The following is a 24,135-nucleotide window of genomic DNA, read 5'->3' as shown; positions in this document are numbered from 1 at the left end:
TCGTTGTAAAGACTTAAACACAAATATAGTAGTTATAAATACCAGGGAAATATTTCAAGCATATTTCAAAATTACCAAATAAATCCAGAAAAGCACGTCGCACGGTTCCGAAAATCTATGGCCAAGTTGCATATTTTGTAACCGTTATGCTAGTTTACATAGGCCTATAGTCTCTTTAAGAGACCCATCTTTAAGAGACGCCTCCCTCGCAATCCCCACCAAAACCCCCTATAAGCCCCTCTTCTACTCCGCTTCCTGTTTCGAAACCATCATAAATTGAAATAAATATGCCGAATTCATGATCATAACGGACTGATTAATTTTTAAAATTAATCTCTAAGAGCTAAAACTGATAACCCCTATGGTACTAAGTCTAAAGGGTTCGGCTTCGTATGGCCAATTTAATAATAAATTCCAGTAATTAGTGTCACGGGTTGTGTAAATAATTGAGGAAGCCTTTGCAAGCTCGGTGAACGGACCGAGCTCACACCGTCAGCAAAACAAAGAAAACTAATACTTGTACTTCCCTGTATATAGACTGTGTAAACTATAGAAGTCAACACTCAACGACCCTATATTATGTATGGTGGATAATTATATCACACAGCTGTAGCTATAGTGTGCGGCTCATTAACCATTATGCCCTGCCTGCATGGTTAGCATGTTTCCACAGTAACCCCGGCGTTGAGCATTTTAGGGAATAAATAGTCCTTGATGGAAATGTAACTAGCATGATGCCAGTGGGGCAGGGGTGCGGGTGGGGAGGGAAGGGGTACAGAGGAAACGAGGTTGTGGTTCACAGGGGGTACATAAACACTGCAGGTGATTACAAGTGTGTGGTTTATGTGTATAATACAACTGTCGTTGAAATCATATGTACGAGTTGAACTATCAAATACGAGACCATATTGTTGATATATACATATATATACGAGTTATATAGATAATATTGTCATTAATGTCACCTATGTGAAGTAATGTAAACGGTTGGAGTATTTTTGCTATAGAAGTTCATGTCGTTTAAAAGCAAGGGACAGTATATGTGCAGGGGAGAATACAGGTTTTAAAAATAGAGGGGTGTGGCCATGAGGTCGTCGAAGCCGACTCCGGTGTAGGGGGTCTTGAGGTCCTCCCCCGATAACAAAAGAAAATACGTGAAACTGTGTATTCTGAAGCATATTTATACAATTTGCTAGGTCTTTAAAGATCTCTTCACGCAATTTTGTGCTGATAACTGCTTTTAATTTTGTTTCAGTGTGTGGGGTTGAAAAGAGTGGGTGTACAACCCTAACCCCCCCCCCCCACCCCGATCCGCGCTTGATGTGTGGCTCACGAACCGCCGCTGCTACCCGGTTTTCGAATCATTGACGACGCGTTGACAAACGTATCACGTGACTAAAACGTTTTTCTGATTGGCTGATTCGATAACATCAAGTAGACAAATCCCACGGCCATAGTGGATAGCCATAGGCGAACATAAACTTTTTGATCTAAATAGTTCGATTTTGTTCTTCTTTCCTACCATTTTTTTTTAAACCTCACTATGGTAACCGTTACCACGTAATGAACATATGCATGCGTGCAAGGTGTGATGCGCTCTCTCCTTTTTGTAGAACTTAAGTATACAGTCTTGATGTCTTGTCTTGCCATATTTCCAGTATATATATATATATATATATATACATATACGATCATCTTTGAAGCGAGCAACACCCAGGTTTGCCGTAAGCCAAGTAGAAAAACATTTACATGAACAGTAGTCCTTCCCAACAAGCATGTATATACGATGCAGCAGCACCTTGCGTGTGACTGTCAACCCATTTACCAGCGACTTTTGAAGGGTAAATATTGCATCTGTGAGTACGTATGGTAATTAGGCAATAGGTATATGGTAGGGCGGTAGAAGGTAAAAAATGAAAAAAAAAATGAAAAAACACGGCTCGCTCAAGTGCAGATTCGGCTTCATCGACGACTATTCTATATACGGGGTGTGCAGTAATTATGCATTAAGTATACGGTGCATATACACTACCTCGGTTGGAAGGAGTCTTTCAGAGACACAGAGAGATATATATGGAGTGAGGTGGAGAGAGAAGGAGTAACTCAATGAGAAAGAGAGAAACACATAGGGAGGTAGAAAACAACAGAATAAAAAAGTTAGAAGAAGAAAATGAAGAAAAGAGAAAGGACAGAAAAATCTGTGAATATCTGAAAGCTGAGACAGAGGTCAAGAAGTCATAAAACGAACCGTGATCGTCATTTCAAAGATTGTGATCTTTAAAAACACCAAAAAATACACGGAGAGAATATTTTATATATAAAGCAATAAAGAAAATTAATGCAATACGGTTCTACAGATTAATCAAAGTAAAACAAAATAAAATATAAAGGTAAAATATATTCCATAAATTCATGTATTATCGGCTTTTATCTCCTTCGTTTGGTTTACAGAAATAATCGGTGCAGATTTGTACCTCTTTGAGATATTTTATATCATTCATGGGGATAATGGACTTGGGTACAGTCAAATTACGGTGATTAGTCTACATGAACGGTTTCGTTGAAAAGAGGGGGCCACCTGAGAAAGCAAGTGCGGGAGGAGGGGTGAAAGGGGAGGAAAGGGGGAGGTGGTTTAACGAGGAAAATGTTATCTATTGTTTGGAATAATGAAGAACTAGCTTATTAATAAGACGAATTTCTATGTTTAATTCATGAAGAAGAAAAAAAAACAGAAAAGAAAGGAAATTAAGAAAGGGACTAGTTTCTGCACAAATATGCTTGAAAGCTAATGATGACGTCATATAAAAAAACAAGGGAAAATATGATACACTCTTTCTTTATTGTGGTAAGATACGGCAAGGGGGAGGGCACACCGTAAATAGGGTTGTAAGCACGCCTAGACTTAGAAATGGTGATCATTTATTATTAGACAACTGAGGTATATATACAGTATATATGCTATACACCACATCACTACAGGAAGCGTACGCTATGTGTCATACCTGGCCTTATAAACTGAGGAGTGATTAAATTCCTAGCTTTAAATAATCACCGATGTTATAACCACCTGTCCTCTACTACATTGGCAAAACGAATTGGAATAAGTAAGTGAACATACACATAAAGGTTACAAATATACATAACTACACAGAGAGAGAGATACAGGAAAATATCTTTGACCTTTTGGTGACCAGTTTGTCAATGACTAGAATTGCCTCCAAAATATGCTAAATGGTCAAATAATAGTTACTAATGCTCTAACGTTAGCAATCATTTTGCTGCCACCAGCCAAATTAGTTCTATGTCTGGGAATAGGTTCAGATCAGGGAGAGGGTGGGGTGGGGGTGGGGGAGTTGTGGCGACAAAGCCCCTTATCAGCTCCACCAACGAATTAAAAGTAGTTATTGACATTACCTTGCATATAGGGCTAATGATAGACCTAATTTATAACCTAAATATGCCACAGAATGCACCATTTCACGTCTAGACGTATCTTTTTCTCTGAGGAGGACCCACACCGCTTCATGGGATTCGGCCTTATATTCGTATTATAGAATTTGAGTGATTCGTGTCTACTGGATATTAGAGTTTGTTGGTTACGAAATTGCACTTTTCTGAGCCTTCAAGTAGCTTGAACATTCATGCCTGTACTAATGCGATATTAGTGCTCCGGAATATCTGTACTAGGAGTTTATAAACACAGAACGTGGTGGTGTTTGTGAATGGGGGGTTGGGGGACGGGCGGGAGGATTCTTGGAAACAAACATAGTAATGAAAACGGAGAAAAGCTACAACAAGTGTAAAGGAATATGTCTCTTCTGAGCTACCGTAATAAACAAAAGTTTTTTTTCTTTTCTCCCCCCCCCCCCTTCTTATTGCACAGCGGATAGAAATCATGTTGAAAACACACGTCCTTCACCTAAACTGCTAAAATAAACCACTTTGCTTCCGTTGTAAAACTAAACAGTAGTTATGCATTCAGCAATTCTATGTTTTAGAACGAGCCTGGAAGGTCAAGGTACAGTAAATGTCTTGTGTAAACCTTGTTGCAGTTTTACATAAACATGCATATATTATAGTCCGTATAATGTCTCTCACTCCAAGCACGGTATTGAGAGGAGCAATCGATTTCTTTCCACATATTCAACTTTCATAAAGTCATTAAACACTTGTTTCCTTGTTGAGGGCTATATAGATAAATCGCACATGTTGGCAACTAACCGCGGTCACGAGTAACTTAATAGGGGCGGAATGATCTGGTTCAGAACCGGTGCACCACTGAGTCCGAGAGGCAAGACACCGCCAGGTTGAGATACCAAAGGCGACGATTTCCTCTCCTCTTGATCACGAAAGGCCGTATAGCGTCGTCATATTGGCTCCTAGTTTCAAGGCCCCAAGACCGCCGGTTTGGGTCACTGAGGCGCGAGCAGGCTTGTGCGCTGGTGTGCACATGCCACACTACAAAAAGTGTTTGAAAAGTTTTGTGTCGGGTTTACGGTTTGAGTGAAATTAAGTGGCGGATGAAAGTGGGGGAGTGTAGTTAAAGCATTACAGGGACTTACAAATTGACTAGAGGTAAACATTTTTCAGCTTCACGTCCACATGTTGTACATAACCATGCACACACCCATGATACCCACCCACAAATAAGGGAGCAGTTCCATTAGCAGCTCCCTGCATGCACTTACAATTATTTCATAACGTGTTTCATTGTTGGATCTATATGTGGACTTACCTTGTGGTCTATAAATAAAAAAAGTCGGTATAAACATTTCTCAGTTTCTGAACGACGAATGTATTAAAGATTTAAGCGAATGTCAAGGTAATATGTACGAATATTAAACGTTGAGTATGCATATGGATTTCCCATTATTTATCTGTCAAAATTATTCCTTGCTTGAAAGAGAGTTAGACATGACGGAATCGGCGATGAGGTTACTGTACCGTTATCAACTACAGACTCTTTTTAGATAGTTATGTCATATATGTGTGTTATAGGTCACCACGGGTAGTAACGTCATCACGACTATTGTTTAGTGCCTACGGTTACGTCATTACGGTTGTCTCTACGTCAGTTTAGCAGTTCGGTTTTAGCTTTGGTTTAGTTACAGAACGACTATGTTGCAGTTCCCTGCAAGGTTTAACATGATCCGCCAGCTAATGGAGCGGTTTTTCCTGAACAAGAAGAGACGGGTTCTAGGGGCGGACAGGGGAAGGTGTGACCCGGGTTGAGTCATGAGAGAGGGTTGTATTGAGAGAGGTAATGAATAGGGACCTGCGAACAACTTTACAGTGACGTTCCAAGTTGGATTTTTTTTGTTCTACTGAGAAAGCGAGTGGAGTGAAAGAATGGGAGATGGGGTAGGGGAGGGGGGGGGGGATATCACCCTGTTTAGAGTAACTATTGCTTGGTTCGCTACCGCGCTGAGCCAGAGGTGAGAACATGGGTGGGTGTACAGAGTAACGCTCTCAAATGAATTTACTACAAATCATCCTTTTTATGAAATCAAAGCCACCTTATCAGTAATTAACCTTAATCGTACCCATGCCGTCTTTTTCTGTTGTAAATACTTATAATATGACAAGTATTCGTATAGGATAGACTGTTGATTGGCAGTCAGCCGTGCGCTAACACAGATGGACCTTTTAAGGGGTAATTTAGTTCTAATTTATGGGAAGCCAAACGTAACTTTAATGTTTGACATATATTGGCGTCATGTCGTAATATAGGGACAGCCATAAAGGATTAAGCACTATGGCATTATTAAACCAGCAATTTATGTTCAAAATCATTTAGCAATTAACGACTAACTCCATACGTCAGACATAATTAAATGTCACAATAATAACAACAACAATAACAAATATATAAACCTGTATCAATATACACAACCTCTTGAAGAAAACACACTGTAAAAATACGGTATCTAATAAACGAGGGATAATAATGACATATAAAGCTTTATTAATTACCTAAGAATTACTACGACGCTATTAATAACTCGTATGCATTTCCCCTGAGAAACTATATGGCCTACATTGTAAGGATATGTACACGTCTTTTTCAAGATTTGACCTGACCGACAAATGAGATTCGCACATGCGCAGTATGGAACGTAAAACGCATTATTCTAAAATACAGTCAATAATTCTATAGTCTAATTATTATTTGTAAGAAACAAGTTCTTTTCCTTTTCTTCTTATACCAGAGTCACGTCACTGATGTTGTGTTACGTCAAGTTTATGTTGTTGTCGTCAATGTTGTATCTACATTCTTGTTTCTCCAAACTGAATGGGCCACGAGTGCTGCTTTAAGGGCCGGGTACGGTGGTGCAGGGAGGGGCGGGGGGGGGGGTGGGTCGGTCGGTCTGGAGTGTAAAAACTTCACAAGTGACAGGACACAAGTTACAGGAGTTTTGTGCCCCTCCTTACATTGTTGGTGCCCCTCCTTAAATTGTTGGTGCCCCTCCTTAAATTGTTGAGCCCCTCCAAAACTTGCTGGTGCCCCTGGCTATGGGCCAGCTGGTTAAAGGACATTAGAGTTTATATCTTATTTGATTCTGACAGGGATATGTATTTATTCCACTTTAATTGGATTTACATGACTCAAAAAGGTCTGGCTTTCTAAACTATGCAAGAAAAATATTGTTGAAAATTGTTGCAAATTTCCAGAGATCCACAAAAAGGCTAACTTTGCAAGAACTTCTTAGATTGTGTGATTTTAGATAGTATTAATAAAATAAATCATCAAAAATTAACTCAAATAGTTGACAGAAGAGAAAACAATTCCCTAAACCACAAAAAAAAAAAAAAATCTGCTTTGAAAAACCTATGCGAGGAAGCAGATCATCAATTACAAACGATAGAGCAAATTGTGAGAAGGCTACAAAGCAACAAGGGGCCCAAAATAGGGCTGGATATCTGCTGGCCGCATAGAGCACAGGAAAAGTTGTATTCCTGAGGTCCCTGCAGGGTTCGAATCTCTCAGCAATGATTTTTGTGTTTATTATTTTGATGTTTTATAAGTTTAACAATTCTATTAAAAATCGGATGACAAAGTTCTACTTCTTTGGAAATTTAGAAAGCAAAAAAATAGTTTGAACAGCAAAGGATATGAAACGTAGGCTTGTGTGATTAATATATTTTGATTATTATTATTATTTGTCATTTTACTTCTTTGTTTCTGAGGGCTGAAAAGTATTTGAGTATAGGCAGAGTTAAGGTATGGGAAGGGTATTTTAATGGACACTAAGAAGATGATCACATGCTGATTTAAAAAAAAAGTTTTATGTTTTATGGTTTTTTTTACAGTTTATCAGTACATGGTTAGTGTATGATCTGTGTTATCAAGAGCACAATTATAAATCTTGAAATTATAAATGTAATTTGCTTGAAATATTCGAAAAAGTTGTCCAAACTAAACCTGATAATGTAAGTAATTTGGCCCGTGTGTGCCTCTACATATTAAATGAAAATGGTACACGTTTTTCCCTTTTCTGAATGCTGTACTGGGAAAACGGAATTCAGCATCGGCCAAAGAAATTCCTCAAACAGGGTTATAACCAATATGTCTAGGCTTGGTCAGCTCCAACAAATATTAATTTGATTTTTATCTAATTATTTACTGAAAGTTATATTTCAACTTTATTTTGGATGGGGTTTCGTTTATTGTTAAATGGCGCTTCACGTACCTTACGGAAGTGAGCAACATGTAGATACTTCTATGATATCAAATTACACGATTTGCACACACAACGCCTTCCGTGATCTTTATACCCGGTATACGCACACCATATGTGCACTTAACAGGCAAAGCCCGTCTAATGTAGATACGTGCACACAGTGGTTTTTCGTACAGACATCCATACACCCTTATTGTGCACACAGCGAACACCCAAACCCTATTGGAGCGACCACCATATCTCTGATTAACATAATTCGTCGTACCTCCGAACTGCCTCATTAAGTACACAACGTAAAAGACATCAGGGTAACTAGCATGGCCCTTGCATGCTATTTACTAGGTTACAGAATAAGCCTATAGGTCGCGCCTATGCTGAATCTCTATGAGGTGCTGCTATGGTGACTAATTTGCCTTATACCTTGGCTCTCTTCATGGGGACTTATTCGAGGCTTCTGATTGGACAACTTCAGAAGGGCATACGCGGAGTGAACAATTGGAAGCGCGTGTAATGATGGCAAAAGATTTTTAATAAAACAGGTTGTTAGGTCTTAGCTTTATATCGAGGGAGAAAATATCCAGTGAGGATCCGCTTCGAGTCTCTCGTACATTTTTTTTTATATACAGGCGCGTATCCAGGATTTTCAAACCCGGGGGGCGCGAATTACTATCTAAGCGGAGCGCCACCATCGGTTGGCGCGCAGCGTACAAGAAAATTTCTTATTTTGATACCCCCCAGATCACCGGAAACAGCACTTCTCGGGCTTGAAATGACCAACCAGATGTACACTTTTTGCCTGAGAACCAAGTATTTCCTAATAGTTTTTTTTCCATCCATAACCTTTTTGAAGATTGTCAACCCGGCACACATCATGTTCGACCTGATCGCATCTCCTGTGGGTCTTTGCTTTTGTAGGTGATTCTACGTCGCGGCCCACAATACCCGTCAGCCCCACTTTTCAAGGTTTTAAGCCCCATATTTGTTCAGAATTTGAAAATTCGCATGTCTCGTGAATAAACTCACTTCAAAACATACCCATAATGTTGTACAAAATTTCATCTATGGACAACCAATGTAGAAAAACTTCCTTCAACCCCTAACAGAGCGGTCAAAATTGCACGAGTAGAGGGAAGTGTGATGCAGAATGTTGGTCAGAAATTGTCGAAAATTCCGACACAGCTAATTTATTGGCGTAGAAATATTGCAACCTCTTATAACGGCTATTATAAAACTTGGTTGAAGGAAATGAAAAAATAGCAGATATTTCCTTCAACCGAACACTATACACATAGGCGTAGGAGGCGCGGCGGAAGTGGCGGAGCTAAGGGTATTGGTCAGAAGGGGCGAGAATGGTCTGTAGGGGCGCTTTCAACACTATCTAAGCGGAGCGCCACCACTGGTTGGCGCGTAGCGTACAGAAAATTTTTGAGTAAAGATACTCCCTAGATCGCCGGAAATGACCCTTTCCGGGCCTGGCTAATTTGCAGATAAACGAAGAATAAATAGGTGTCATCTCCAAATTACACGAACAAAATGTGACAAATGTCAATAAGTAGATGAGAGCGCAATAAAAAAGTCAATAATCTAGAATAAGTAAAAAGTGGTAAAGAGCTGAAAAAGGCGCCAGCAGTCCATTTGAGTCCGTCAGGGGGGGGGGGGCATGCGCCCCCTGACCGTATGGACTCTGCGCCACTGCGCGGCGGGGGTACAGCCCCTAATTCGCCATTACTAATGTAAAAGAGAGTTTTGACATAATTGGACCTGCTTTTTATACATCTACATGAGACATGTCGTTGTTTACATTAGCATCCCGCGGTATACTGCGCACTTTTAACGGACCGTACGGTACATAATGGCATGCGATGTAATAACCGATGCTTGCTTATATGATATCAACAATAACACGTTGAACGCGCGAAAATTTTTGGTTGTTTTTGCAGGCAAGTCGGACAGTTTTGAGGCTTTTCATCCTGGAACGCCATTTTCATGCTCACTGATATGATGTGATATCTGCTGTTACAAATTCGAACAGGCGCGTAGCGAGGAATTTGCCAAGGGAGGGGCGAAGCCTGTAGGCAAATTATCTCAGCGTAGCGCCACCATAGGTTTGCGCGAAGCGTACAAGAAAATTTTGGCCGAAAATGCCTCCCAGATCGCTGGAAATGGCACTACCCAGGACCATTTGTTAGCGCGAAGCGTATACAAGCAAATTTTGGCCGAAAATGTCTCCCAGATCGCTGGAAATGACACTTCCCAGGCCTTGTAAGTTGCATCTAAGCACTTTCTATTTTGAAATTACTTAGCGATATCATTTAAAACAATGCTGAATGGGGGGAGGGCGGGCGGTCGCCCCCATCCCAAAAGTCGTCATGTTCCTCGACGACACGGTCGAGTTCGAGACCAGTCACAGTTGGTTTCATAGCACAATTCTACACACGAGTTATGATAGACCATATATAGTATATATATATAGATCATTAGTGAGAGAGGAAAATGGAAACGTCAAAAAATGGAGTTGTCGGTGTAAGGGGTAGGGTGAGTCACACTTTTACGAAATCATTGATCCGTCACTGGCTACCCTTCAGCGCTGTAATGATGTCACTGTTCCTCTTTCTCTTCCCGGTGTCTTCGCGTTTTTCTTTTACTCCCTCCTTTTCTCCTTTTTCTCTCTTTCTTCTTTTTCTTTTCTCTTTCTTCCTCTCCTCCTCTTCTTTTTTCCCCTCTTTTTTCCTTTTTTCTTCTCTTTTTTTCTCTCCTCTTTTTCTTACCCGGGGGGCGCGCGCCCCCAACGCCCCCCCCCTGGATACGCACCTGATATATATATATTTTTTGTTATCCTTATTATTATTATTATTGTTATCAGGGAGAGATACTGGTTTCGGTGAATTCGCTTCAAAAGACTTAAACTTGAGAGATAGGTGGAGAGAGAGAGAAAGCGAGGAGAGAGAGAGAAAGCAAGAAATAAATATAAGAAAAATGAGAGAATCAAGAAATACAAAATAAGAAATACAATTAAACGAGAGATCAGAAGGATATAAACATAATGTAACTCTGATTTGAAAAAAATCCGGGAGAAAAAAGAAAAAACGGGGGAGGCGGGAGGAACTAAGAACATGAAAAGTAAAACACTCGCGACGATTATTGGGAGAGACATGGTTCCTTATATTTTAATATATTTTTTTACTTTTTCGTTAATTATCATATTTTTTGCCAGTATGTATGTAGGTATATATGCGTGTATGTATATATACAAACGTGCCATTGTAATATATATTGCAGTAACTTTTAATATTTTATACCAACCCGCTTTCTCAGATGACATGGTGCAAAAGCTTGATCCGATATGAATAAACTTTACACACGCAAGCATGGGCTATGACAGATTACACACTCGAGATCAAAAAATGTATTTGTCTAGTTTTATGAGGGTATATAGCATTTTGGGGTATTGTATGTTAGCTCTTATATCATAAATACGGAATTTCAATATCAAATTTATGGTACTGTACATTACGGCAGACGAAAATCAAATTGAAGTCTAGCGTTGACTTTTCCATATTGTGTACATAATTATGTTATATTTGGAGATCGAGGGGTGAGTGCAATGGACTGAGAAGGGCTTTCGGGTGGGTAGGGAGAACCACGTACGGTATATATATATATATATATATATATATATATATATATATATATATATATATATATATATATATATATATATATATATATATATGTATATGATTTGACATTCTGATATAAATAATAGCTATAGTGGTGAATGAGGAATTCAAACATCATTAGTACATCAGCATTTGTATTTGGAAGGGTTTTATTAATTGATTATTTTCTGCAGATTTCCCAAGATACATCACACCAGTGAAAAATTAAACAGGGCAAAAATTATATAATCATTGGCAATCTAACGAAATTCTCGTGCCTCCCCTCTCGTACACCCCCCCCCCTCCCCTCCCCCATTCCCATATTTTATTAATGTGAGTATGTAACGCCAATTGCAAGATGACAAACAAAAACATGTTTGAAGACGAAATGAAAAACATTAACTCGCAGTTTAACTAATAACTAATAAACTGAATAAACTTGATCAGAAACTTCACCTGTACAGTCCACAACTAAAACTGTTTTCCCTTTTCCCTTGTTAACTTCTTCCGTTGTTTTGCACGTAAGATGCTTTCGTGACGTCATCGATACATTAGAGTAGACACTATAAGAATTGCGGGAACCTATCTAACGGACAGATTTCATGGACGGACAAACTCCTTGAGACCCTAGTTCATATACTCTTATTAATATTTACGAGGGCCAGACAGAAACATTTGTTGGAGTAAATGGTCAGACGGACACATATAGGCCCTACATAGACTGAGAATTGTGCAAAGTATAGCATGGAAGGATGCTCGACCCTAAGGCTCTAAGGGCCATCGTACACCCGGTCAGAGCAAGAATATCGGCCGATTGTTGGGAGAGGGGGGGGGGGGGGTTGCAGGCCACACTTAATTATTCGCGGGCTGCCTGTTCGATATCGCTAATCTATAACAATTTTCATGTCAAATAAATAAATGATCAATAAAATGGATTCCAGACCAAATTTCACAGACTTAACGATTACTGGAAATACTGTAATAACAATGTGATATGACGAATAATCTCATTTATTATTAAAATAGAAAGAAAGTAGGATGTCTAAAAGGTGTGTAACAGACCGTTAAGACAACTAAATGTAGGTTAAAGTACAGCATCGTCCTAGTCTGTCCAGCAAAACAATGAATATGCGAAATAGAAAAAAAGGGGGCTAATTTCTAGGGCAAAATAATTCCCGCTGTTTTCATTTTTTTTTACCTATCTTTAAAACATGTTCTCCGAGCATGATATAACGTGTTTGAAATCGGTGTCCCTGCACATGGGCCTGACGGGGGAGTAGAACTATAGGGAGTCTATAGAAAGATTGACTCATTACTCCCAAGAGTCAAAGCCAACGATAGGCCTCTCTCTGTCCTTACGTGGGCCCTAACACTCACTAGTCTCTTCCTCTCGTTCGTTTCTTTACGTTCTTGTTGCTTAAAATAACTTGCCAAGAGTTTATCATTGTTGAAAGGTTTTGAGGTTGGGATCTAAATGAATTGATTTTCTTACAATGTCTGGCAATTATCGGATAAGAGAAAAACATATCGATAAATCGAAAAGAAATGGATTATTCTCTTTATATTTTTTCTTCTTATTATTATTATTATATTGCTGTTTATTTTACCCGGCAATTTCCTCCTCCTCCGCCCCTCAACACCCACCCCCCCCTCCACCAAAAAGATAACAACAAAGCGTTATTTATCCTAGTGTACGGCAGATATAGTTCATATATGTTTTAATGGCGAGTCCAAAAAATACTAACGCAGACATTGTATTCATTATCCTGCAATTCAGACGTTGTGTTTTCTCTAAAAAAAATATATATAAAAAAAGGGAAAAAAGAATGACGAAAAAGTAAAAATTATTGGCCGGTATGATGAACATTAGACAGTAGGCGCATCGCGTGACTACATCTCACTAGCTGGCCTGCTTACCAACCAAACGTTATTAATCCATACATCAAAGTAGTCTATTAAGGGTGGGTGGTGTTTTTTAGCACGGTTGGTAAGTGGCAACGATGAAAACCGCGTTTAAAACGCAATATTTTCGCTTCTGATCAACAAAACCCCTCATTGCTTTTGATGTCGTACAAGTGTTCTCATCTGATTACCTATGCAGTACTTCTTTGTCGTTAATAAAAAAAAAGAAGATAAAAAAAGAAGAGTGTTTCAATTTTTATAGTAAATATGCATAAACCGTACTGTAGTAATGGAATCGGTGTCGCCGTGTTTACTGTGAATTAGCATGCAGCGACCTTGTCTGTATTATGGGTGCAGCATGTTTGCAACCTAAGACTGAGATGTCCTTGTAGTAGTACCAGTTGTTCGATTTCCTTTATTTATTTCATTTTCTTTGCTCATCAAGCATAATATGAGTTACATACAGGAACATAGGATAACGCATGCGCATACACGACGTAACAGGACACGGTCAAAATAAAATTGACTTAAAAATTACGTTTAGAGATCAAAATTCTTTTCCCATTCATTACTCTGATGTTCTACTATACCACGTCACATGTTTTATAGAGACAACAGTTTCGTAAAAAAAATGTAAATAATTGTAGGCTAGACTTCATTGTTTACGTTGACTATATTGTACTTTTAAGTCGAAGATAAATAGTCCTATAAAATATTACACCGAAATAACGACATTTTATTACTAAATAGATATTTTAGTGTTGTTTATAAGAAGCAGTTTTCCAGCAAAGAGGGATTGCTTGCAAATAGGCCTATAATTTTCTAGGTAACATTCATATTGTGGCGACGGTCTACATTCATCAATAGTGGTTGATTGCTGACGTCACACTATGCTGAAATGGACAGATTTCACCTGCCTTCTTTTTCATGATTTATACAAATCATTGTCACTGATAACGTTAGTCATTTTTCTTTTATGTTATGCTAAAATATAGTGCATAGCCTACACAGAAACGTTTATTCTGATGAATTGTAGAAAACAAACAAAACGAAACAGATATATATTTATATCTATATCAATATATATATAGATATATATGTCTATAAGTAAAGTATAAAAAAGACACTCTTTAGAAATCATTGACATTGCTACGCTCGGAGGAAGCTGATTACAATCATATTATCATCGTTGTAATTGATGTTCAATGCACCCTGGGTATAGACTCATACAAACACTGCCGGGAGAGTGTATAGAGGAAGGCATCTTACGACTTAAAGCCTTGCAGTTGATTTACATAGCGGGGGACACTCTAATATTCTCGTTCACTGGGCACGAAAGGAATTTAACCTCGCCTCCTATTACCCCTTCGCGAGCCCGTTCTTGAAGTCCATTTATGGCTCTGGCATTCCCAACGATTCCGGAGGCCTACATACTACCCTATCTGGTCTATCAAGATTTAAAAAAAAAGGGGGCGAGTCGGCCGTGCGCGTGTGAATTAGGTGTGTTAATTACGAAAGGGGGAACTAGCAGGTTCTACAGATTGATTAGCAACCGTCCTCTCTTGACCTAATGATGTTGAGTCTTCTTCATCTTAGAGGCAGCGAGAGGTATTGGAAAACGCTCACTCTAGTCTGACTAGCAAGCGGACAAAGGACCGCTCTTCTTGACGACGAAGTTTCGTAAACATCGAATAGTTGGCTGTGAATTTTATACACTGAACACCAATGGGAGAGGCATCTGACCAAACGGGTTTCAAAATGATGTCGCGAATAAATTAGGAATGGTAAATAATAAATTAAACAATAGAAAAGATTATTTTATCTGGACGCGTTATTATCTAGTTATACTAGGTCTTGTTTGAGGACGTAATTCAAGAGGCTTTTTTCTTAGTATGATAATTTACCTCCATATTAATTGCTCTGTGGTGGCTATAAATCACAACTGTTAGCGCAATCATGAAAACAAGGTGTTTGATTATTAAAACCAGAAAAGAAGACATGGGATTGGAATTATATTAAGAAGGAAATTGAGTAAAGAAATATGAAGTGAAAGAATTAGATTTGTCTGGAACTTCTGGTTGACGGGTTTCAGCGATACATTATTTGTTTTAATCGTATAGGTGGAAAATATCAGTCCTCTGATTATTCGATATCTATATGCGTAAATAATGCAAATCTTGATAGCTATATGAATATTCAACATTCTGGAGGTTTGGAACATTCTGATGTGATCTTAATGCATCTTTATAGGCATGATTCAGTCAAGTGTAGGAAGTTACTAACCGAACTATACTCAGGTTCTCAATTTGAGAATAAATGATGTAGGCCTATTTGAAATTCCAATATGCAATATGCAATAAAATGCATATTCATAACCCAAAACGTAAATATTTAAACAACATCTTATTGAGCCTTATAATTGGGTGTCAACAGTACCACAAAAAAATCTTTACACAGTTCTGATATATCTTCGGTACTACATTAGTGTTTATGCATCAGTCAAAACTGCATATCTCATCAGTAACACTATTGTAATTATTAATTAGACAAAACGTTAATTCCGCATAGTGAATATTCATTACACAAACTTCCAAGCTTTGTTAAGACGCTCATAATTTGAAATATCATTTTAATAGATGTATCTACCATCAATTACTATTCACAAATACAGCCAATCCATAACAATGAACTAAACAAGAGGCCATTGTTTTTAAATTGTTTTTCGAGAACACAATTTGGTCAAAACCATGCATTTCAATGTAGGATTAGATCTTTATCGACAGATACAAATGTTACTCTAAACTATGTATGGGATAAAACATAAGAAATACATTTATTAATATTGAACGATTTATTCAAGTTATTCAAGAATGCGTATTAATTTTATCAATCTTAGCTAATATATTTTGATTTTCATGTAGGAGGAAATTAAACCGAAGACTTGTGAAATGGAATCCCGTTTTAATTTTTTATTTCTCTAGTTTTATTTTTCCAAATCTTGATCAGCCTTCGCTTGGTTCACTCGGTAGCCCCCATGTGATTAAGAAATGACTTAATGCCTGCTGGAGGCCGATACGAGGCTTCACTGTTTAACCAGTGATGGTGTTATTGAACCCAAAAGGGCATAAAAAAACGAAAAATATGGGTAAACTTAACTTCCCCAATATTCACACTAGTTAAAAAGGGTTAGCTGGTCACGCTACATAATAATGTGGAGACTTAATCACTGTTGGGAGGGGGTGGGGGGCAAAGGTTTTGCAGTTGTAATACCCACACAAGTACAACGTTATCCAATTTCACACCACTTTTAACCACCCTATTGTTATGTTTAAAAAAAAAGAAGGAAAAAAAACATTAACTGTCAAATGTTTCCTTTTTTTTGAAGTTGAACTTTCCTTATGTTTTTCAATCGATCATATTGATATCTCTCAGAAGCAATTTTTTGTTATTGCATTATTTTGATGTTATAACATGCAGTAAGTACTCCCATACTCAAATCTAAATAGTTTAAATTTGTATTGATATTATGGTTTAGATGGTGCTACTTTTAATATTATTCTCATGAGATGAAACTTTTAAGCTGCAGATATGTCTGTTTCATAATTCTGTAAGAACCGAGGTTTGGAATATAAAGTTTTTTTTTTTAATTTCTTTTTATGGTAATTCCTCTACATTATTAGTCAGTATTGGTATCGAAAAGAGGAATAACAAAAGACAAACAGACAAACTGGTTTACCGACACTTAACACTGAAGGAGTATATAAGCACGCTATCTGCGTAATTTATAAGTTATGACCACTTTTACCCGACCACGTGTGTGTGTGTGTGAGGGGGGGGGGCGAGGGGGAGGGGTTACATGATATTCATGGAGGTATTTCAGAATGTTTTCGTGATCATGATTTTAGCAAAGTTTCGTAGACAGTCAATTAAAATCAGATGAAGGAAATTCTATTACTTCTGTAAGTAAACTTTACAAAACCAAAAGAATTCTGCTTTGCTGTCTGATCATTTATATTTATTGATGCTGTGATATTTACTGATGGTTGTGGTAAGAGAAAAGAAGCCTTTTTTTAAATGAAAAGCCGAAGGGTAAACGTATTGAAGGAGCTGTTTAAGAAAGATACATATACTATATTGGAGGAAAAAGCCTGTTCAAAATACTACTTGGAGGAAAAACATAATAGGCCTATTTCGAGTTTCTATAGTAGACGGTTGTTGATCGGAGACAAACTGACAACATTTTATGAAAGAAGTCTTTGGGTATAACGACAAGGGGAGATGCACGGATGAATAGCTAATGGACACGTGATTAAGAGGTGGCAGACAAAAGAGAAAGAAAAGGGGGAAAGAAATGAACCGAGAGGCAGGTATAGTTTAATGTTGATAACGCGCAGGTATAGATCATTAAAATGTGCCGCTCTATACATCAAATCAAACATGTAACTGATGATAAACCGATAAGGTTTACATGCCTGATGCGGCGTGTGGGGTGAGGGGAGGGGTTGGGGGAGGGGGGGGGCTCAGGAGTCTATAGCTCAGGAGTCTATAGCCCAGGCTATGGGTGAACTTCACGGGGCCCATGCAAATATAGAATAAAGAATAATGTATTCTCATTTTCATAATATACGTGCAAAGAAAAATTGAGATATAAAAATGGGATCCCGGTGAGATAATTGTCACCCGGGCCAGACAAGGCAATTGACTTCCCTAAACCCGTGCAACAGTATGGTGGTGGTCCGGGAGGGGGGGGGGTTGAAGACCCGAGAAGGGTAAAAGGGGTGTCAAACCATTGGTCTCTTCTCGAAGTATAAACTTCAATTCTTATCCTCATGGAATGAGCCATTCACAATTCACAAGTGTGACAAATATTCCATAGAAATAAGTTTCTTACATGTTTCGCGGAAACACTCTACCTTTCTTAAACTAGATATTCTAACGTTAACATTCCTCACGTTTATGCCATAAATATATTTTAAAACTTGCTTCTCTTGATGCTCAGTTCGTTCACCTTAAACCCATCTCGGCCCACCCTATACCACACCCCTTCCCTGTGACTCATCGAAAACATCTTTAATATTATACATGAAATGATTTTCTGCATATGATTGATCTACTAATTAATAATTAATATATATTATTCATTTTCGGAAATGTCATAAGGTACATATTGCATACTGTCGACCATGATAATGTAGAGGCAATATATGCATGTCATAGCCTACGTGCCAAACAGGCCAAAAATACACCATTTTCGAACTCACGTTTTACTACAATATTATAGCATTCTCCAAAGCAAAGCTGATAATGCTTAAACATGGATGGTTTAATTCTTGTTAGACCGACTACACTGACAGGTGGTGGCATGTGTATACTATAACGTCCATGTACTTTAGTATATGACAGTTCAGCGTATAACTTAGTGACATTTGTCTGTATGCATGTTGTCGTGCTTCTATAAATGAGTTGTTGTTTATATGTATACATGTATGTATTATTTCACATCATTAAAATGAATACTTTTTTTCTTAGTGATGTCATTCTAATCGAACGGTCACTGTTTTTCTTTGTTATGTTGTCGTACATTTCAAATGAATGCATTTAATGTTTGGAATATGAAACGTTCTTTTAGGGTCCAAGCTTCTCCTTGTGAGAACGAATACGCATATCACTCTGGGGTGTTTGTCTGCGCCAAGTTTAATGCTAACCATTTGCAACTCACTTGGCAGGCCCCGATGCCTCAAAGTTGTTCGTGCGTGAACCTTGCAAAATATCACCTCATGAATGCGACGCCGTGTAAGCAAGCACGCTGACTATAGAAAGGACGGGGAAAAATGGACGGTTAGCCTGGCACTGGCTGCATCAGCTCTTGGGCAAACACCTGGGAGCAGGCAATACATCATCGATGCTAAGCCAACAACCTTCAATTACCGACGCCGAATCTCATTTTCATTTCGGCGACGAGAATATATTTCCCGTAACCGCCTCTCCTTCCTTTTTCACGCATGCAAAGAATGTACCCACCAGTCCGCAATCGTCACCTCTCGTAGCCCCGATTCTAGCAACCATATTTGGAGCCTTGAGGCCACGAGAGCCGGATTCCAGCCACCCCATCAGTCGCGCCGGAGTCTCGCAGCCTCGCTCGTGTTTTTCCTTACCCTCTTTTTTCTCGCGTGGCGCGCGCGGTCACTATTGGCTTGCTTAGCCAGCAGATATAGATGGGGTGTGCGGTGGGTACAGCGAATAAATTTGTTTTGTCAGAAACCGAGAGCCGGGGCAATAAGAGGTTGGTAGAAGTTTTTGAATTGTATTAAGAGGGGCACTCGAGGTGTGATGAAATTGACGGTGAGCCATGCGTCGGGTATCTCGACTTATGGAAACGTGACTTCTGAATTAGAACCAACGATTATATAAGAAAGTAGAAACTTTGAGCATCTATGATTGTGTATCGTGTTACCAGATGTTACATTATAGGCGCAATCGTCATACAACGACTAAATTTAATTTAACCCTTGAAAGCCTCTTCGAATTTGACTGTTATGGGTAACCTACTACATGTACGGAAGTATTACCAACCATATAATATTTCCATATTTACTTAAAACCAAGGCAACGAGATAGAGGCCTTATCGCCCAAAAAGAAAAGAAAACCCACTCACACACAAAGGGATATAATGACCATAGATTTCTATACAGACAATGAAATCATTAATATTCATGGTATATATACACACACAAATATATATATATATATATATATATATATATATATATATATATATATGTATATATATATAGAAATATATAGAAACATTCATTATGCTGTTGCATAACGTGAATGTTGATGATGCTATTTCAGTTCCCCAATATGCCAAGCATAGTACATCATTGGTTGTCATTCATCTAAGACGTCTATACACGCCTCTCATCGGGCGAACGGAAACCTTAACAACAATAGTCAGTGAAAGATAGTTGAAAGTCTCTGTTAGTTTGCTAAAATCGGTTTTTATACTTATCTATCAAAGTATTTACGTGCGTTTCTTTACCATTTCAGCTTTAACGAGACTAACAAATCAAACCACTAAGGCGACGTAAATTTACGTTACAAGTAACAGGACAAAGACACACGACACGTCTTCCTTACTTGATTTTGTTCGACGTGACTCTCTCTTAGCCTCATGGTTTGCAGATTTCAGGAGAAAGGGAAATTAATTAAAATCACCCTGTATGATGCTTACTTAAAAAAATCATCAAAACGAATTAGAAAGGGGGACAGTCAATCAAATATACATGATTCCTCAAATATTTCCAGAGTTTGTGGAATATTTATTTTAACTTCGCTGTAAATCCAAACTACTTATTTCGTCACTTGTATTGTGTTTCATAGTTACCAACAACACGGTCAGTATATGAAAGTTTGTATAGGCTTTTTAACGTATCCTATCAACTTAGGCCTATCTATTCAGACGTCTCGCATTGAGTATAACATCATGAGTACGAATATATACATAACATTCCCTATTGGTATGAGTACGATACGGGTACAATGCTCTAAGCACACTTAGACAAGTACTTAATCTTGCAACTAGTTATCTACACTAGATTTCCACCATGCCTCGGGTACAAACACGAGTACAAACCCATGAGTACGAATACAGACAGCTATGCTGCAATATACGAGGAGTACCAGTACGGACTCACTACAAATCTGCGTCTATATAGTGTCTACATTTTATAACCATGGACTTAGCCGTGATAATGTTTCCTCTTATATTTTTAACATCTTGTCGAATCGGTGAGCTGGTTGAATCAGGGAGATGATTGTGCAGTCAGGAGGTAATAGAATATCACGTGGTTTGAAGCAGCTGTTCCTATTGAGAAATTGACTTTGTATTACATTGTTCTATTGCTAATATATATTTCCCAATTTGTAGAGAAAGAATACACAAACCATTTTGACGTTAACTTCATGCAATCTTTTTAATAACTCATCAACTATTTAAGGCGTGGTGACTGATTTCGAAGCTATACCTCTTTAAGTAAATATCTCTTAAGTGTTTACGTAAATTCGTACTTAAATCTAAAAATTTCACTTACACAATGTTTCAAGCAGAGTGTGTTCATCCCCCTCTATAGTGGTTATTAAAAACTGCCCAGATTTTCTTGTTACGAAATAGAAGAATTTTTGAACTAAACATCGAACCTCTTTCTCTTACAACCGGAAAGCATGTATGGAAAAACGCCTTTGTTCTTTCGTATTTCAAATTCAAAATTATTCTCAAAAGTAATGTAATTTGAGTGGAGACTGTGTAACCCCCCACTGAACCCCATCCATTTAACTATCTGCGTACGCATATTTAGTCAAAGTTACAAGTTGGATGCAAACTTAACTGAATTTGAAATATCAACCCCTAATTTTCTATAAGATTCAGAAAATAATTCCCTGCGCGAGCCCTATTAAACGAGGCCCCCGCTCCTCACGAGGTAGTTATTGACATAAGTTCGGAGTTTTTTTTTTCTTTTTTTGATTACCCAATATCGAAAAGAACCTTCAGTGTATACTGTCCTCTCCAATTACTGGGTAATATTTGTTTCGGGGCAGTAAATCGAGGGTTCCCCTTGCGTCCAAACAGGCAAGATATTAAGCAAAGTCCTCGGGTTTTCCCGAGTGTCTAGAAGTGGCTGGCATTTTGCCCTACTTTGTTGACTCGAGAATGTTTGCTCGTTGGGGGTACCCCTCAATCCTTGTATACAATTAACTCACTTTAATGAATGGCCAAGAGTGACTAGCACGCCGAGCGGAGGCCTTATACCGCTCTCATACCTTTTCTCTGTAATAAACTTAGGCCAGTCTTTGATCATTGCTTCCTTCTCAATCGAAACAAAATTTATCGCTGAAAAGCAACCCTCTCGGTCGTTTTAGAGGCTCTGACGAGGTTCTGTTTTTGGTGATGTCTATGCCCGTTGCGGAAACTAGTCGTTGTGAGAGGGAAGTCCAATATGAAACTGTGCCACTAAGGTCAGTTACAAACATAGGCCTTGTGGGGTATTCTGGGAGATCCAAACTTACTTAAAGTCTTTTATTCTATTCGCTCTGTTTCATGACACTGGTAAGGTTCCTCGGGGACTTTGTTGAACATGGATTTCTGAGTCCTCTCTGTGAAGTGTGAGACTCTGTGTGCATGTGTATTGTTTCTTGTTATTCTTTAAAATGTGTAGCCTTTCTCTCTAGCTGATTAAGATGAGACAAAAAGACAGTAAGACTTGGCTTAAACCCGAGGGAATATATACATAGTACAAGTAAAGAAGAACACATTTTGTGATAGGCGGGAAGGGCCGTAGAATAAGAATGCTAGAATGTTGTGATATAATGAGGTGGAAGGAACATGACGTTTGTATATACAAAGAGGTGGTCATTGCAAGGTAGGAAACTTGAAGGATAAAAAAGACAACAACCAAAAGAATAAAACAAACAACTAAAAGAAAAAACAACATATAAACGTCATGTAACGATTAACATATGAAATGCAAGCTGGTTCAAACACAACATGGAATGCAGGGGTTTGATTTTTATCGTATCGATACATACATTAGGCCGATATAAGAAGATGTTGGATGATTTATCTACACGTCATACAATATAGAGAAAATGTGACGCGGATACATTGTAATCGATCGATAAACATCTGACCAGTGGTTTAATTTTATTCTTAATTTAGAGAGAAGTTAGCCTATTTTGTTTAGCTCATCACCGCTCATATAATTTACAATCAACTGTTTGCTCACAAGGGAGCTAGAAAGAGGAGGGGATGGGAGGGGGGATGTGGGAGGGGGGATGTGGGAGGGGGTGGCGAGATATGAAGTTATAAGTAATACCCCTTTTGTTATCACTATGTGGTGCACCCCTTCAGGCATTATCACAACACCCATCCTGTTCCTCCTTCATGAGATTCTTTACGGTGATTACCGATGCAGTCACGTAATCATGGGTATTGGATCGAAAGGTCAACGTGTCATTATTACATTACAATGCCGGCTGTGGATGTAAATAATTTGAAGATACATATGCAGTATAGTGATCCATACATGTGTAATTACTATACACAACCCCTCAGCGCAAACACCCCTTTAGTGAGTTGCCGCAATGCGTCTACATGGTTCAAGCAGTCTCATTTATGAACCTTTGAATCGGAAACCGGTTCTTGCAGGCAGGAAATTAGGAGGGCAGGATGGGGATATACAGGACGACGGAGAGGTCACATTAGGGGTGAATCGTTACATAGGTTAGGGCACTTAATAACTTCCCTTTTATATAAGATAGTCGACAGACCGCTTACTGCACCTATTACAGGCAGTAACGAAAGAGACAAGACGCAACTCTTCTTTCTAAACGTTTCGGATAGAGATTTTTCGTTAGGATCCTGAAGATATATGTACTGTAAGTAAAACCACTTTACGAAATTGATTTAGCCTAAGTATTAGAAAACGATCACCATTGTTGTCTTTATGATAAAGTGGTTACAATTTTGTTTTTATAATAATATGGTACGTATTGTACAACAACTGTCTGAAAGAAAGAATAGTTGTGTCATAATTTGCTTTCGATTTGCTCATTCTGAAACCAACGACTAACTTAGCCGAACTATAAGACTTAAAGTGTGTGTCCGGTGTAGCACCGTTCGTATGCGTGTGAGCTTAGACGACTTTTGGCTGAAATTATAGGAAATATATATATATATAACAAGGAACTTTAAAAATGATAAAGAGATTTTGTTAAGATATCATATACGTATGGACAGTTACATCAAGTGAATTGGTCTACGCCGTACGTACGTGACTATCAGGAAATATTCGTGATGCGCGTTCGTCGGGAAAACATGTTACAGAGTTTGTGA

The 24,135-nt window shown here is 38.4% G+C and overlaps 2 protein-coding genes across 4 annotated transcripts in view; one reads left to right on the top strand and one right to left on the bottom strand.

Annotated features, from left to right (window-relative positions):
• LOC139973247 (enoyl-[acyl-carrier-protein] reductase, mitochondrial-like) overlaps positions 1-24,135 on the bottom strand; it is a 110,737-nt gene that overhangs the window by 26,198 nt on the left and 60,404 nt on the right. Inside the window, exon 10 of one of the 3 annotated variants that reach the window (XM_071979792.1) lies at positions 20,566-22,472. The exons of the other annotated variants lie outside the window; for them this stretch is intronic. Within the exon in view, the coding sequence (XP_071835893.1) occupies positions 22,469-22,472 (4 nt within the window). The 3' untranslated portion in view covers positions 20,566-22,468. Of the gene's footprint in view, positions 1-20,565; positions 22,473-24,135 lie in introns of those variants that run through there. 3 annotated transcript variants of the gene reach the window in all.
• LOC139973242 (nucleolar protein 4-like) overlaps positions 1-24,135 on the top strand; it is a 99,029-nt gene that overhangs the window by 45,172 nt on the left and 29,722 nt on the right. The window lies entirely within an intron of this gene.

This window comes from Apostichopus japonicus, chromosome 9 (genome assembly GCF_037975245.1).
Source record: "Apostichopus japonicus isolate 1M-3 chromosome 9, ASM3797524v1, whole genome shotgun sequence".
In the NCBI taxonomy this organism is placed as follows: Eukaryota; Metazoa; Echinodermata; class Holothuroidea; order Aspidochirotida; family Stichopodidae; genus Apostichopus; species Apostichopus japonicus.
This window is presented reverse-complemented; position numbering and strand designations above follow the sequence as displayed.